We start from the raw sequence: 17,559 nt of genomic DNA, 5'->3' as shown, positions 1-17,559 counted from the left end.
TCCATGCAGTTTCTCCACAATGAGTTTGGTGTAATTTTCAGAAGCACTGGTTTTCTAGTTGGCCCATTTAAGAAGGATGTCATGCTGTGTCTGAATTTCAGGGATAATGTGTATCCTGGTTGCTATTAGGTTTGTCAACCTACCATCAAGGCATCATCAGGGTTTAGTCTGATAGCTGGTTGTCCCATCTCCTTCACCTTTGGGTGTGATGAGATGTTTGCAAATTCTTGGCCCACTTTCTCCTACAAGAGAAACCCTAAATAAACTTTAATCCATGCCTGAACCCTGAACCTAGGCAGTAAACATCCTATGATATGTGATGGTCAGGAGACCATCTTCTTCATTGCAAAGCTATCCAGATTCTTTATTGCATCTTCCAAGATTTTATACTAATGCAATACATTTTCCGTAAATTGTCCTCTGGATGAAGATATGGTTTTAAGACTGTGCTTATGATTTTAAAATAAATTCTGAAAGAAAAATGTTCCATCTTTGTCCAAGGATGCCAGTTTAATTCCTCACTCGTAGTAAAATTCTTGCTTCTGACTTGTACCTTCTGTGGTTTATGATGTGCGCTATTGTATAATATCCTGCCTATTTAACGATTAAGTTGCAGTGTAATAGTTTTGTGCTATCTTAATCTCCTATAGTAAGGGATACATTTTTTTTGGCAAAATACTTTATTGTTGTATTCAGTTTTTGTGGGCCATGTGTGGAAATGACCCATAACACACTGTGCTGTCTTCCAGTTTGCCAAATTTCAGATTACCATGTAGGTTTATGAAATACATTTGTATTTCTTTCTATTGATTGAATGCTATTTTTATCTGCACTTTTGCGAATGTAATTATATTGGTGGTTGCTTTATCTCATTAGGCTGTCACTTTGTGACTTAGCTGGATCAGAGCGTTGTAATAAAACTGAGACCATTGGAGATCGACTGAAAGAAGCCGGGAATATCAATAACTCGCTTCTTATTCTTGGCAAGTGCATAGCAGCACTGAGACAGAACCAACACACAAAGTAAGGACCTGATGATTGCAGTTTGTTTATTTAGTGAAAATGTTGACATATCTGATGATAAAAGATAAAGTGTGCATGCTCATTTTAGAGGGGCCTTCCATAGGAGCAGATCTAAATGGTTGTAAAATAATGCATTTTATCAGTTCATATTTTTAATATCTGGCCAACTAATCATTTTCTCAGAAACTTTATTCTTGAACTCTTAATATTCTGTGAGTGACATGAAATCTTGTCTGTAGATGGTTAAGCATGTATATTATTTAATCACACAATGGAAGCCCTGATTTATTTACTTTTTTTGCTATTTTGTTTTCAAATTATGGTTATAGATCATATGAAGAGCTTGAACTTGCAGTATCACTTTCCAAACAATTCACCACTCTTGTAAAATTAAAATTTTCTGCCAAACGAAGGCGAAGCATGTTTTGATGTAAATATAATGTAATTAATAGAAAGTTAGTGATTAGTGAAATCCTGTGCTAAGCTGCATGACCTTTGGTTAACTGTAGTTTACAGTTTTCAAAGATTAGCAACCATGTTTTACTGCATGCAAGTCCTTCAACACTGACATCATCCTTCCCAAATGCACTTTGCAGTTATGTCATGGTGAGCATCTGATGCACTTGACAAACTACCAGATTTAAGCAATAACCCACACCTGGGTGTGGGTAATGCTGGATTTACCCACGATTGGTGTGGTTTGGTCACAAGGGCGAAGCCAGAGTGGCCAAACAAAGACAACCGTGGGTAAATCCAGCATTACCCACACCCAGAAGTGGGTTATTGCTATTATACAATGATATTATTTAAGAAAAAAAAATACTTACTTTCTTAATGGCATTGTATAATACCTCCTTGCTGCCCTTCCGCAGCTGTCCAGTATTCTGCGGTAGTTCTGATGTACTGCACATGCATATGGTTACGCAGTACATCAGAACTGTGTGTGGAAGCAACGGAGAAAGAAAGATCTCCGTTGCTTTAAAAAAGGTGTCTCGCTATGTTAAGAGTTTAACATAGTGAGATATCTTTTAAAAAAACAAAACAAAAAAAAAAAAGGCAACTGAGATCTTCCTTTCGCCGTTGCTTTTTTTAAAGCTCTCTCTCTGTTAAAGATCTCCATTGCTTTTTTTATTTTTATTTTAGAGATATCTCGCTATATAAAAGCTAGGAAATCACTCCACTGCTCACCCACAAGTAAAAAATAAAGTCCGTTTTATTAAGCGCTTTCTGTCTCTCCTTATAGGGAGACTTCTTCAGATAACAGACATGTACAAATGCAAAGTTTAAATAAAAAAGTCATCAATCATGTGACACAACACACACCTCCATTTAAAGACACCCTTCCCTATGAGATCCACATTTTAACTGTAAAATTTATTTCAATATTTTACAAGTAATCCCTTAAATATACTCTTACTAAAATATTTAGCCTAAAATTCAAAATCAGCATTATTTATTTAATGTATATTTTTATTTTTAATGTCTTCATTCTGATGAAAGTTAAAATATTAAAATAATTTATTAAAATATTAAAATTTATCCTGACTCATTCTGTCCACATGACAGCACCTTACAACCAGAGGGTATAAACGCACTTACACCTTTCATGAGCCTACCTCTCTAGATTTTTAAATTTAAGAATACACAGGATAGAATACATTCAATCCTGGAAAATGGCAGGCATCTGTATGAAGCTGCCACCTCAATTAAAGTTTCTCCAACATTAATGAATCTGGACCACCTCTTCCATTTGAATTCACACAGTCAGTAGCCCTAAATTTGAATGTATGAACTAGAAATGCTTCAACATGTCTAGCTAGGGCACTTTCTTTTTTCTTTTTCGACATATAATATAAATGCTCATATACTCTTTCCCTTAATTTGGTGTCCGTTTTTCTAATATAGAAAGCCGGACAGTGTTGGCACTGAGCCATGTAAACTACTGCTCTACCCTGACAGTTTGTTTTTTTTTGGCTTTTCTGGTGTTAAGATATCTCGCTATGTTAAACTCGTTTAACATAGCAAGATAACAGCAACAGAGCTCTTCCATTCTCCATTGCTATCCAAAAAATAAATAAATAAATAACTTGTACTAATGGAAAAAGTCCGGGCGACCGGACCTTTTTCCATTAGTATAAGTCTGATTTACAACATGCACACTGACCAATCAGCGTGCACGTTTTGGAATATTAATGGGGAGGTCAATGTATAATGGTAATTATTCAATGCTAAAGTTCACTGGCTAAAAGTTACAGAAATTACAAACAGTATGCTTGGCATGTGACTGCAGTTGTGCATTATGTGCTGAAAACTAAATTGGGACAAAGCTGCATACAACACCATGCTTGTCTTAGTATTTCTCTTTTCTCCTTTGGCTGAGCTTGGACACTAAGCAAGCACAGCTTGAAAGTGAGTCATAAACTGTTGGTAACTGCCATGCTTTTGGTCACGTGGTAGCTTCTAAGAACTAGTGATAATTGTTCTGTGGCTGAGAAATAATCTTCTAGGCATTTTGTGCTGAATTCCTAGCTAATTTTCTATCTATTTCTTTTTTGTTTTTTCCTGCTGCTAAAATTATCGTGAGGCAGCCTGCTGTTGTCTTAATTTAAAGGGTTCAGTAGGCTGAGCTCAAAGCACATAGTCTGAAATCATAAAGTTGACATTTGAGTTGATTCCTCATCTGAATAGCAGAAAAGTGTCTGTTTCTATTGCACTTATAGTTTGGTGAATTATATATCTTAAGTGCTATCTTATTCTGCTTTACTGTATTTCTTACTGTTTGATTAAAAAACAATATATCCAGTGACATGGCTGTTACAGCATTGGTAACTGACTTTTGACCACCATATTGCCTCCGTTGTACAGAAAGCTTTCTTCATGGCTCACCTCATTAGTAAGGGTGTATCATCCAGGGACAAGGTCATAACATCCCTGTATTCTTCTATTACAAGACCCATTATTGAGTATAATGTCCCTTTTGGCATGTACCTCACAAAGCACATGCAGTAGCTGCAGAGACCACAGAGGTTCCTCACCAGGAGAATTCAGGGCCTCAAACCTCTACCCTACACAGATAGGCTAAAAAGCTCTGTCCCTCTACTCAGTCTCCTACAGACTCCTCAGAGGTGACCTCTGTCTGGCAAACAATGCAATCTCAGACCCCACCCTGATGGGACTGCTGCATATCCGCAAGTCAAGCTCTACTCAAGTAACCTGCATGTGTGACCTCAACCTGGTCTGTGACATCAATAGGACTCGTTGGCCGGACATATTTGTGTTCAGAGATCCCCCCCCCTTTGGAATAAACTCCCTCTCCATGTCAAGCAGAGTACCTCATTAACCCTTTTTAAGTGCAATCTGGATAACTGTATGGGGAACAGAAAATACACCCTTAGGATTTCATCTGTATGTCTGCTGGACAGGGGCATTGGGTGCTGACTTGTCAAAATATAGGGCTAAATTGTTGGCTAAGCTTGTAGGGAGCTTAGGACAATAGCCTAGTAACTTCCTGTGATCCTATGGTATCTGCTTTAGTATTTCCTTCTGTTTGCCTAACTTTGCTGCTGTCTCATAAGTTTCCCAGGTAGCTTTTGGTCACGTGCTAGCTTGTAAGAACCAATAACAGAGTTTCTGTGGCAGAGAAATCTCTGTATTCTGGAAGGAGACTTTTTTGACTGAATTCTAGCTATTTTCTGTTTACTACTTTTGTTTCCCCTGCTAGATTAAACTGTGCTGTGTTCGTATACCTTTGCGCAATGCTGTGCTAGAGACAGCCCAGCTCTTCCACTGCTAGTTTCTCTACAAGCAAACCTAGTTCATCCTTGCACCCACTAAGAGACTGTAGCTGTATTCCTGTGCTGTCTTTTTAATTAGATTTGAGGCCCATACCATCTTAAACTGGGAACTATTTATTACTTTTTCCCCCTCTTCTCTAAAATATGGGCCATTTTTAAATAATTCCCAAAATATTACTTGCTCCCTTTTTACATGGGAAGTACATGTCACCCATCAATAAAAGACTATTTTTGGACTAAAGGGAAGGTCAGTCTGCTTGTCCACCCTTAGTTGCCAGCCTGATAGTACTTGGTATACTCTCACTCACAGAACAGTAACACTGAACAGGTCATCAGCTCACACACAACACCTGCACAAACCATGCACTCAAATAAAAAAAGCATCATACATGGAGGTACTCGCCAGAAACCTACCTAAACACCAGAGACCTTCCAAACACAAACATGCTACACCTAATACAGCACCTACAGCACCCAATATACATAAAAACACAAGCACCAGTGTCTCACCAAGTAAGCCCGTAACGCAAAGCACATCTAAACCAAATTTTTTAGTCATAGGTGACTCCATTGTGAGACACACAGATGTCCCACTCACCAGGCTGGATAAGAAGGCTACAGTCAACCATCTCTCAGGTGCCAGGATCAGTCTGTCAACAAGAAGTACCGTTATGACTCTGTCATGGTTCATGTTGGTGTGAATGACTTGAAAAGCACCTCACTGGACTATATGAAGAAAGACATGATTGAACTCTCTGAATGTGTGTCATCCCAGGCCAGGTATGTCCTTAGCCTTGAGCAGCATTCTATCCTCACCTAGGATGATACCACAATATAAACAAAAAACGATTGACTTCAACAATCTGCTTAGTTTCTGGTGTCATTCTAGGGGAGTCCAGTTCCTGTCAACCTAGGATGACATGGTTGATAGACCATGCTGCTTTGCCAGAGATGGTCTTCACCTGTCACCTCTAGGCTTTTGGTTACTGGCTAAGGCATTTGTCTCTCCATAGTGCCTTTTTTAGGCAAGGTCTCAAGAACAAAATTTCTGACGTGAAAATATCACTCACAAATAAATTAAAGGCTATGCTGCTAAACAGTTTAAATCAGAAACTGCACTCTCTGGAAGCACTCCTATGCCTGGAGGATGTTTACATCGGTGCAGTCACAGAAAGTTGGTTCAGGGCCACAGAGTACCGCAGCTTTGCAAGGCTACACTGCCTTCCACATTTTCAGGTCACAAAATGAACATGAGAACCAAAGGAGGCGTGTCTGTCTTCATCAAAGATAAATACACCTCTAGACTGGTTAGACAGGAAAACTCCATGGAGTTACTCCAAGTTCAACACTAACTGTGGGCAAGTCCTCCCTTCAAGTCATTATTGGCTGTAGGGCCCCCTTCAGTGAACCAAGATACCCACTCTGTTTGGACCTACTTGAGCCAATCAAATTACAACCAAACACACTAATCATGGGCAATTTTAACTATCCCTTCATTGACTGGGAAACTTGTACGAGTGCCAACATGCTCCAACAAAGGTTCATGGACTTTAACACAATGCCCTGGAACAAATAGTATCCAGCCCCACAAGGAGCTCAAATATTCTCAACCAGGCCCTCACCATTATGGGTGACTGTTGCCTCACTGCTTAAATCTGATAAAAAATCAGTCACATTTGAAGTAGCTATAACACCTGAGCCCCTCAAGTAAAACCAGGTTAAAAAATTTCACCAAAGCTAATTATACCCTCCTAAGGGTTGGCATAAATAATTTTCAAGCTCCTGTTCCCACAGATGGCATTGACAGCTATACTAAGGAATAAACAAATGCCCTGTAAAACACTTGTACAAATGTATTGACGCAGCCGTACCTGATAGGATCAAAACAATATTCTCAAGAAAAAACAAGCCTCCCTAGTGGACATCTAGCACTAATAAGTTATAAAACAAGAGGAAGAAGTTGCTGTCTAAGAATAAAGAAGAGAGGTCCCAGCACGGGACGAACACCCTCCTCTACTTGAACAAACAAGAAGACAACTTGTAAAATCCTCTAAGGGAAATTCAAAAAAAAATAGTAACCATAGCCAAGGATATCCATAAGGTATTCTTCAGATATATCTGTAACCTAAAAGGTAAGACCCAGACTTGTGCTGAACTAGCTGTGAATGGCTTCACACACACTGATCCTACAAAAATAGCTAACCTATTAGCTGACAGTTTTGGTGAAAATTTCTCCCACCTGTCCTTTCTAAACATTCCACAAATTATTCCCTCTACATCTCCTCCACATTGCATCTGTAAAGAGCAAGTCATTAATGCTCTCTCCATGACCAAAAATGCAGCCTCTATGGGACTGGGTGGCATTCCAGGTTGCATTTTAAATGGTCTAAAACATGAGTTAGCAACTCCATTAGGTACTCTGTTCAGCCACAGGCTGAGTACTGGTTTTGTCCCCGCAGATGGAAAACAGCCACCATCATCCCCTTTATAATCCTGGGAACTACAGACCCATAAGCTTAACCAGCCTTTTATCTGTAAGGCGATGGAACAATCATCATGGACCTTACAAGGCTATAGGTGATCACCAAACCCTTGATTCGACAGTTTGGTTTTGTCAAAGGCAGGTCATGCCTGTTAAACCTGGTGGACTTCTTCCAAAGCATCACCTGGTTCATAGATTAAGGCAAAACTGTGCATACAGCCTATGTTGACTTAGCTAAGGCCTTCAACACAATTCCACATTCGGGCATCATTGATTAAACTGTCACAGTTGAATATCAACCCTTATGTCGTCAGGTGGGTTGCTAACTGGCTCACTGACTGATCACACTCAGAGTTGGGACTTCACCTCAACCAGCAGACCGGTCACCAGTGGCTTCCACAGGGGGTCACTGCTGGGCCCTCTGTTGTTTGGAATATACTTCTCAGAAGTTCAGGCCAAAACAGTGAGGCTGTGGCTGACTAAGTTTGCTGACTGCAAATTAGGTGCAATCATTGACTCCTCAAACAATGTCAATATACTTCGAGGGACTTAACACAAACCAATTATTTATTTATTATTATTTTACATTTGTTGACCGGGCTGGTCCAACTGGATACATGTCCATTTTCAGTGGAGGCCTGGGGAGAAAAGCTCCGCACTACAAAATAGTATTTACAAGACACAAGTACATTGTAAGTTTTAGCTATTATAGAGGTATTTCCTATGGTCATATTAGTAGGATGATTCTTACTGAATAGAGCTATGAATATAGGTACAAAGATGAATAAGAAGATGTAGCACAACATTGGTAGTATAGTAATATAGGGGAATGTTTAAAACTATGTAAGACAACAATGCACACTATTGAGCAATAAAGTCACACCACTATAGTTTGCTAGTAGGCTAAGTTAGCTAGAAAAACACAATACAGCAATCAAGTCTCTGATTATAAACCAATACCAAAGTTAGTTATAAAAGTCACCCATATGATGTTTGTTAGTAATTCAATTAGTTATTAAATAGTTCACTATTAATAGGTATATTGATATGCACACAATTATAAGTAAGAGGTAATTTTGCTTGTGCTGGTATGTAGAGAGGTGTCATCATATAAAGAGTGGTGTTTAGTCTGGATTAGCCCAAGGGCATAACCAGTGAGATTTTAGGTATGCTTTAAGTTTGGTTTTAAATAGGGGAGCAGAGGAAATGGATGTAAGGTGATCTGGGAAGGAGTTTCAGGTTTTTCCCACTGCGTTGGAGAACAGAGTCACCAGCCAGATTGTTGGTTTTATTTATTTGCACTAGTAATTTGTTTGATGAGCATAGGATCTTTAGGTTATAGTAGGGGAAGATTAGGTTGGGGAGTCTTTGAAGGTTGGTATAGTATATTTTGGACTATTGTTAGTTGGTTCAGTAAAATTAGATTTGACAGTTCTAACCAGCCTAATTAGATTGTTGCAGTGATGGGTTCTGTAGGTTGAGCCAGTTGCAAATCTGGCTATATTATTGTAGGCAATGGAAAGCTTGTTCATATTGCTTTTGCATAGTTTAGTGTAGATAGGGGATGCCTATGTAAGGGTTGAGATTAAATGGGTACGGTGATTGATGCCAAAGCCATAGTCTCGAGCTCAATGCAAAAAAATGCAAATTATCATCCTTTTCTGTAAAGACGATATCCCTGCAGACTATCATATAAATATACCTTAAGTAACAGCTCGGTAGTGAAAGACTTGGGAATTCAAGTTGACTGTAGCCTAAACTTTAACCACCATGTGTCTACTGTAGTAAGGAAGGCATTTTATATCGCACACCTCATTAGTAAAGCATATTTTCAAGAGTGAAAGAGGTCAAAACCCCCCCTGTACTCGACCCTCATCAGGCCAATAACTGAGTACAGTGCTCCCTTTGGTATGCACCTTAGCAGGCACCTGCAGCAACTTGAGAGACCTTGGAGATTTCTTACCAAGAAAATTCAGGGTCTCCAAAACATGTCTTACATTGACAGACTATAATCACTATCACTATACTCAGTAGTGTACAGACTACTTAGAGGAGACTTGTGCCTGGCCTACTCTGATCGAACCTAATGGAAATGCTGCACGTCCACAAGTCAAATGGGACAAGGGTTATCTGTGCCAGGGACTTTAATCTGGCCTGCGACGTAAATAGGACCTGCTGGAGAGACCGATATGTCTCTGAGGTTGACACTCCTCTGGAATAGACTACCAATTTACATCAAAGCAAGCCCCTCTATGACCCTGTTTAAGTTTAGCCCGGATGACTGATGGAAAACAATAAATTCCTGTTGGGGATTTCACCTATGACCCTCCTAGATATGGGCAGTCTTTGCTAACTAAGATCTCGAGTTTAGGCAAGATACTTTATATTGGGTTTCTCTAGTATTATATTGGGTACACATAACTAGGCATATAAAGACCTTCAGGTCAGGAGCCCAGTAACCACCTATGATACTTGCAGTTGATGAGTTATTGCTTAGCTCTGTATGTAAAGATGCAAGTATTTAGTCAGACTGGAGGCCTCCCTCTCGAAAACAACCAACCTGTGAGCAACACCACACCACCACTGCATTCTACACAAATACACAGTAAATTATCATACACTGATGCCATTAAAATGTCCTTTCCTAAGCCACCAAAGCCCAGTAAATGTAGTTTATGATTTGCGCAGAACCAGATAATGGTCAAGTGGAGCCGTAGGCAGGGTAATGGATTGCCCTCCACCTGCAGCAGCCTCCCTCAGTCATTCCAGTGTCCCGTTTCTTGACTATTCCTTTCTATTTACCATACACACTGTTCTAATCTGTCAGTGAGCATATTTTTGTTGCTTCTACAATGATTACAGATATTTGGATGTAATTTAAAACTTTTATTTCAAACTTTGTAGCACAAACACTACATTTGCTAAACAAAATAATAGTCTCAGAATAAAAACAGACTTGGCATTAACAGTAAACTTCTCTGCCTTTAAAACTCACATTTATTGAAATGGTATTGAAACCCACATGCAAATGCACCTGGCCACTGGTGGATTAAGTTTACCTTTAGGCTGTTTTCAAACTGTAGGCCCCTTGTACACGTTTTTAGGACTATGCACGCATGCATGTGTTCTTTGATTCAACTTCCTGATTGTACTGAATTATAGTCCTTGTATAATACAGCACCACTTGTGTTTTAAATTTGTGGTTTTCAACATTTTTCCAGTAAGCAATGAATCAAAATATATGAAGCAATAATGACAATTTCAGAACATTTCAACCATAAAAGTCCTCTCAAACTTCTGTCTTTACAATATCAGTCAATATGCACAATCTCTGCAGAAGTAAAAGCCATCTGAATAATTCCACATTAAAGCAATCTGTAACTAATGAAGATGTTGCTACTAGCAAACAACTTTATATTTTAGTGTTTCATCTACAAATTCAGTGCTTGTTGCCCTTGAATAAAATCCCTATGTTGCATTAAAAAAAAAAATAGTAACTTGCTAATATTGCAATGGGGAGTGGATGGCAAACAAGTTTGTAGTTACAAGGCATCTCATTCAAAGGAGGACACACTCAGAACTGAAACACCCCACACCCCCTTCATGTGCAATGCAGCAATCAGCAATCCATTTACATGGTGTATGAGTAGAACCCACAGACTTCGTCATCAAAAGCAAGTATGCTACCTGTTGTGGTCCCAACCCTGCTTTCAAATTCTCTAGCACAAACAGTAATGACAATTTGCTAAACAAAACAGTTGCACATTGAAAGCAGACTTAGCATGAGCAGCAGTAAATGCCTCTTCCCTTGAAGCTCACAATTTCTTGAAAATGCACTGAAGCTCACAGTTTTGTAAATGGTGAAGAGGATTCAGGCTGTTATCTCCTGTAGCAAAGGTATAGGGTTTGAGCCTGGTTAAACTAATGTCACCCCTACCTAACAAGGGCATTTTATACACACACACACACACACACACACACACACACACACACACACACACACACACACACACACACACTCTCCCTACACACCTACCTTCACTCACGTATGTCTTAGTTCTTCACTAACCTACAGCATAATGTTCATCCAGAAAATCCATGTTCCTTACTGCTCATCTCAAAAAATTGCGTGCTCCACTCTGTTCCAGTTTAGATGTTACGTGCATTGTACTAAAGGTGCACTCACCAATACTACTAAGGATGGACTCTGCCTGTGTCCTTAAAGAAGAAGAAATGTAATGCATGCAGTGTGTGTTCCTAAAGAAGAAATGTAAGTTTGTGGCAGCCCCCAAGCCAGTGGGCCCTAGGCAACTGCCTAGGCTACCTAGTACTGGATCTGGTTCTGGATTTATGCAGAGCCCTAGAACACATATTAGCATTAATATAGTAAAGGGTTACCAGTAATTATACTCCAAAACTAATACACTCGGTCACCCTTGTAACAAAAGTGTACTAGTGATTGTTGATCCATTGTTAGACACTCTGACTCCGCTTTCATGAGGCTATATAAAGGCAGGTTGACAGTAAATTGCCTTTCAGGAACCAGACAGCCAGTTTCCAAAGCTTCAGGCCACCTTCCACGTTCCCAGCTAGTATTGCCTTTCAGGAACCAGACAGCCAGTTTCCAAAGCTTCAGGCCACCTTCCACGTTCCCAGCTAGTCATCTCTAGCTGAGGTGACTGAAGACAGGTTTGGGTGCCAAGCCCTTTAAGAGCTTTCCTTCTGTTGAAGAGTATGCTCCTCTGCAAGCTTTTGAGGATCAACAGTTGGCTTATGCTGGTCCTTTACTGGTCAGTTAAGTTCCCTTTAGGGAGAAAAAACTTAAATTTTATTGAACTTTTTTTTTTTGCACTTCCCTGTTTAGGAAAGTTATTTTTAAACTAGGAGTGTGTTTTAACAGACTGTCATGAGACTTCACTGTAGTAATTGAAAAACATTTTTTTTCTGTGGAGAAACTATGTTTATTTTACTTTTTGGGGCTGGCAAAGTGTTATTAAAGTGCTTTCTACTGTGTTTTTGTGAGGGGAAAAGTGACTTAAAAATTTTAATTTTTTTCTGGTGTTTGTTGCTCATTTTCCCCAGGAACAAGGCAGAATTTTTGGCTTAACCGTGGAACAATCTACCAGACAACACAGTCTGTCATTCCAAGGCATCATTTTTGGCTTGACCATGGAACAAACTACCAGACCCAATCGGTCATTCTTCAGCCAAAAAAGAAGAATTTAAGCAAACAGCCTTTGCCAGCATAGCAGGATAGAAATTTGCCTCACCCATAGGTGGATGATTGCTGTGGCCATAGCTCATTTCTCAGACCACTCCTCTTTTACCCCAGTTCCACCTAGTGTAACACCTACAGCCACTATGGACCTGGGCTTAGCCACATCTGTGGCTACTCGAGGTCCCCTCAGTGGGTAAGGGGGAGCTAGTCTTGTTAGTCCTGGGTAAGGGGGTGCTAGTCTTGTTAGTCCTGGGAAAGTCCTGGGTAAGGGGGAGCTAGTCTTGTTAGTCCTGGGAAAGGGAACAGGTAAGACTTCCATGCATACCTCTCTACTGTCTAGATTTTCGCAGAATGTCTAGATTTTTGCCTCATATTTTTGGTCTAGTCCTCAAAATTTGTGGTTTTCTGGCATATCACTGGGATGATCTGAGGATTGAAGTCAGTAGAGTTTCAGACTTCAAATCCCTCAGAAAATGTATTTTGACACAAACCCAGTTATTCTAGCAATTTTCTAAGTTTATAAGAGCAATATTTAAAACCTGTCCCTGTTTTTAGGTCTTTGTTCCCCCATTTTGTCGGGCTTTGTCCAGATTGCTTGCACTAAGAGTTTGAGAGATACTTCCATGTTTAGTCAATATGTTGTGCTCATTCCTTGAGAAGCTGCTGCTGCCATTAATAACACTGTTGGCCTCATTTTTCCTGTCAAAAAGAAACCGAAAACTAAACATGCATCTTTTCCTCAAATTTCCTTGGATGGGAGTAGTTTACTGTCTCTGGCTTGGGGGTTTAATTAAGGCTACAGAAAAAAGGTAGGATACCTCTTTTCCTGGAGAGATTTAAATCTGAAAAAGATGATAAAGGGACATATGCAGAGTTTTTTCCTCCATTTTCTATCCAGACTCCGAGCAGAGCTCAGGTTCTAATGCTCCTGGTTTGTGTGTGTGTGTGTGTGTGTGTGTGTGTGTGGGGGGGTCTCTTTCTCTGAAACTGCTACCAGGTTGTGCCGGTGTTTTCGGTGGTTGACCACTGAGGTCTCTGAGGATTTCTCAGTCCCTTAAAAAATTACTATGAGCTGTTACAGAAGGAGTTTCTACACCCATAACCCATTCCCCCATTTCTGTCAACTCTGGAGGATGTCTGTATTACTAACTACAATTTTCCTGACAAGTCAGCCTGCTGCCCCTAAAAAGGTAGACAGAATATATAAAGTTCCACAGTCTTAATTTTTTATGCACTCTTCCCAAACCTGACCCAGTAGCTGTAGCTTTAGTTAATCCTACTGCTTCTAAACATTTGTTTTATTCCAATCCTAGTTTTCCTGACAAAAAATGGGAAGATTATTAAGTTTGGTGAAAAAAAGTATACGCTTCTTCAACTTTATTTTTTTTAGAATTTTAAATTGTCAGGCTCTTGTGTTAGTTTATTCTGACCAATTGTGAAAGTATGAGGAATGCTTTGTAGTTTTTTCTTATAAGGGAAAAACCTGCTTTTAATTGTTTCTTCCATTGTACTAGTCCCTACTCGTTGTTTACACTGTGTGTATGACTGATAAATTTCAGGGCTATGGCCACAGGTACTGTTTTGAGGAGATTTGCCTGACTTTGTTCTCAAAACTTTCCAGATTATATGAAAAATGAGATTTTAAATTCTCTCTTTGAATAGAGATTTAGTTTTTGCTTCCTCTGCTGTTCAGATGTTATCAAAAAGTACAAGGAAAGGAGTAAGCTGGTATGGGGAATCTTTTAAGAGTTTTCAACCCTCCTCTTCCAAGTTTTCTAAGGGATTCCCTAACACCTCATCCAGTTTTGACAAAAAAAAAAAATAAACAGCATCAACAAAATGTTGGTAAACAAATGTTTAAGAAATGGAAGGGGGGACCAAAAAATTCAGACCCCCCCCCCCCCAAAGACCAAGGACAGTCCAGCAAATCACTATTTGAGACCTTGTCTCCCTCCCACCCTGGCAGTCCATTTTCCATTCTAGAAAGTATGAATCTCTCTATATTTCCCTTTGGCAACAGAGAGTTTCCTTTTCAAGGGTAATTCCCCATCCACTAGACCAGACTCTCTTCTCTTGTACTTCAATATATGCTGTCCCAGGAAGTGATAGAACCAGTTTTTCCTTCCCAGGTTGGAAAAGGTTTTCCTTCAAGGGTGTTTAGTGCCAAATCAAGAAAATGCTTGAAAGCTAGTTCTGGATCTTTCCTAAATTAGTTTGTAATGGTGCCCAAATTCAAAATTCTCTTCACATCCTGTTACCACTTCCTCCACATTCAAGCTTCCTAGTAATACTAGATTTAAATGGTGCTCATCTGTTAAGGTAAAAAAAAAATCTTCATTCAGCACACAGCTCAGCATAGTGGAATAGTCTTTTATTGTAAAATAACACTCGTATGTCGGGACGAGGCAGTCAAGGTATTGTCTCCTTGACCAAGATAACTGATTTCTTTTATATTGTAAAAGCTTCTAAGCAAACATTTTTTATCTGTCAGACTATAGCCACTGATCATTTAAAACTAAGCACCTCTGTTATTTTGCTAGCTAAAGAAGTTTCATAACCTTTGTGCCTTTCTTTATTAGGAACAAGTTCCAATCTTCCATGTTGGTACTATCCAGATTGGCACTAGGAATTAGAAGGATTTCTGCACAGGCCTAAGCTGTCAGGATCCATCTTGAAAAATATGAATTTCTCTTTGCAGAACAGAATACTGTATAAGCACTACACATTTTCCCTTTTAACACTTGTCTGTTCTCATATCACATCACATCCCTATTCATTCAGACTTCCGGCATTTCTTAAGGTTTTGTATGTCTGGACCACATTATCAGTTCCCTGCCTTACCCTTTGGACTGTCCACTACAAAGTGTCTAGCTCCAGTCCGAAGCTCATTGCAGGCTCAAGGGTAACCACATTTTAATATATTCAGATGACTTGCTTCTCTTTTCAGAGTCTTTCAAAGTGTTAGGAATCTATCACTTGGGTGAAAATTCTTATACAAACTGGAATTCCAAGAGAACTTTTAAAAGTCTTTTTTGACTCCTTTTCACAGACTTGTTTTCCTGGGATGTCAGCTAGACACCTCAGCTCAGAGCTTTTTTTCCACAGGAGAAAATAGATCTATATCGAAGGTTTTCCCCTCAGACTTCAGTCACTGCGAGGGAATATCTCAGGATTTTGGGTCTCACTGCATCTCTGTTTCTTATGATACCACTGACAAGACTGTGCATGACAAAGATATAATGGTATCTAAAGTCTCTTTGGTTCTAGCACCAATGTCCTTTGTTTTTTTCAAATCCCAGTGCTCGGGTTTGTCAGAAGAGGAATCACGGTGGCGAAGGCAAATATCTCTAAATAAAGGTCATCCCCATCTTTCTTCCTGTTCCAAAGCAGTCAGTCACCATAGATGCCATGGACTTTGCTTGGGGTGCAGTTTCAGTAATGATAAAAGGGCAAGTGTGTGGGACACCAAGGCACTTAACTCTCTGAATCATCTTTGGTCCACTGGACTTATTCATGTTTTTATAGACTATACCAAAATCATGTGGTACATCAGCAAGCAAGAGGTAACCAGGTTGTACCTCTTTTGCAGGCTAGCAATGTAAACTTAGGAAATAGCCTCCTAGCATAGTCTAATATTAGATACATCTGTGAGGAGTTTTTAAATAGACCTGTTTGCTTCCCCTCCGAACCATCATTTGGCAAGATTCTGCTCCATGACTCCATGCAAGAAAGCCTGGAAAACAGATATTTCTTTACCTTTGTCAGGAATTCTCCTGTAATGTTTTCCACCCTTTCCACTGATGTCCAGGGTACTTCTGAAGATTCAGGAGGAATTTCCCAAGATCATTGTGGTGACTGCCTTCTGGCCCAGGTAACTGTGGTTCTTTCTTCTTTTGGAAATGTCCAGGCGCAGTTATCACAGGCTTTCTCACAGACTGGATAAGATCACACAAGAACAGGGGTGTTTGATATATTCCATCCCCAAACAACTTCATTTAACAGCATGGATAACAGGGTCCTAATTCCTTTTAGGCACCTGTTAACTGAGGGTATGCAACAGGTGCTAACAAAAGCAAGAAAGCCTGCTACTAAAAAATCATGTTCGCAAATGGAAAATGTTTTCTAGTTGGTGCCAACATGACCAGCACCCATTCAGGGATAGTTGTTCTTTGGTTTTACTATTATTTATCAGCGATTTTAGCATGTCTTCCTGTGGAACCTCCTCTTTCAATGCATTCTTGTGTCAAAATGTTTTTGGGGTTTTACATGAGGCCTCCAAGAAAACTGGTGACTCCTCCTTGAGACCTTTAATTTTCTGTTAGAGAAATTAACACTTGCTGCATTTGAACCAGCTAACCTAGCTGACTTGAGGTTGTTCACATGGCAAGCAGTTTCTGATTGCTCTGATCTCCAAGTTGGAAGCTCTTATGATGTGTCAACACTATCTTTTTCGACAGGGACAGGGTTTGTTTGGCAACTAATGCTGTTATGTCTAAAGTGGAATCCAAGTTTACTTTGTCAAGTTATCCATCTTCCCGTTTTCTTTCCTGAACCTAAAAATGTGGGAGAAAGGATACTGCATACATTGGATGTCCACAGACAACTCTGGAACTATCTTGAAAGAACTAAGTCTTTCAGATCTTTGGATCAATTGTTCATTTCTTGTAAAGGTAAGAAGGGACAAACTGTGACAAAACAGACCATTTCCAAATAGTTGGCTGCTACCTTGGTTATACTCGGCACAATATTATCACTTAATAATGAGTTATTACTCATTGTAATAGTTCTACAAGACAAAGAAAGGCAGATGTGTTTTCATTTCTTAATCTGATTTTGAATTCATTTTAACTGTCTGTCTGCTTTAGCTAAGGTCTTTAAGCCTTTATTGGTGATTCCATTACATATTTGCACTGCGTTTTTACTGTTTTAAGTGGTCTGTTAAGCCTAGTTTAATTCTTGTGTACTGAATGTATGCCAGGCAAGTTCAGGACTTCTCTTTGCATTGGGGCAATTCCCTACCAGTCGGCTGAGTAGTAATGGTC

General features: G+C 39.5%; 1 protein-coding gene across 1 annotated transcript in view; it reads left to right on the top strand.

Annotated features, from left to right (window-relative positions):
• Positions 1-17,559, top strand: part of LOC122797101 (kinesin-like protein KIF20A) — a 359,272-nt gene that overhangs the window by 96,557 nt on the left and 245,156 nt on the right. Inside the window, exon 4 of the mRNA XM_044065898.1 lies at positions 877-1,023. Coding sequence (XP_043921833.1) covers positions 877-1,023 — 147 coding nt within the window. The remainder of the gene's footprint in view (positions 1-876; positions 1,024-17,559) is intronic.

Source organism: Protopterus annectens, chromosome 3.part0 (assembly GCF_019279795.1).
Source record: "Protopterus annectens isolate FY-2018-M chromosome 3.part0, PAN1.0, whole genome shotgun sequence".
In the NCBI taxonomy this organism is placed as follows: Eukaryota; Metazoa; Chordata; order Ceratodontiformes; family Protopteridae; genus Protopterus; species Protopterus annectens.
This window is presented reverse-complemented; position numbering and strand designations above follow the sequence as displayed.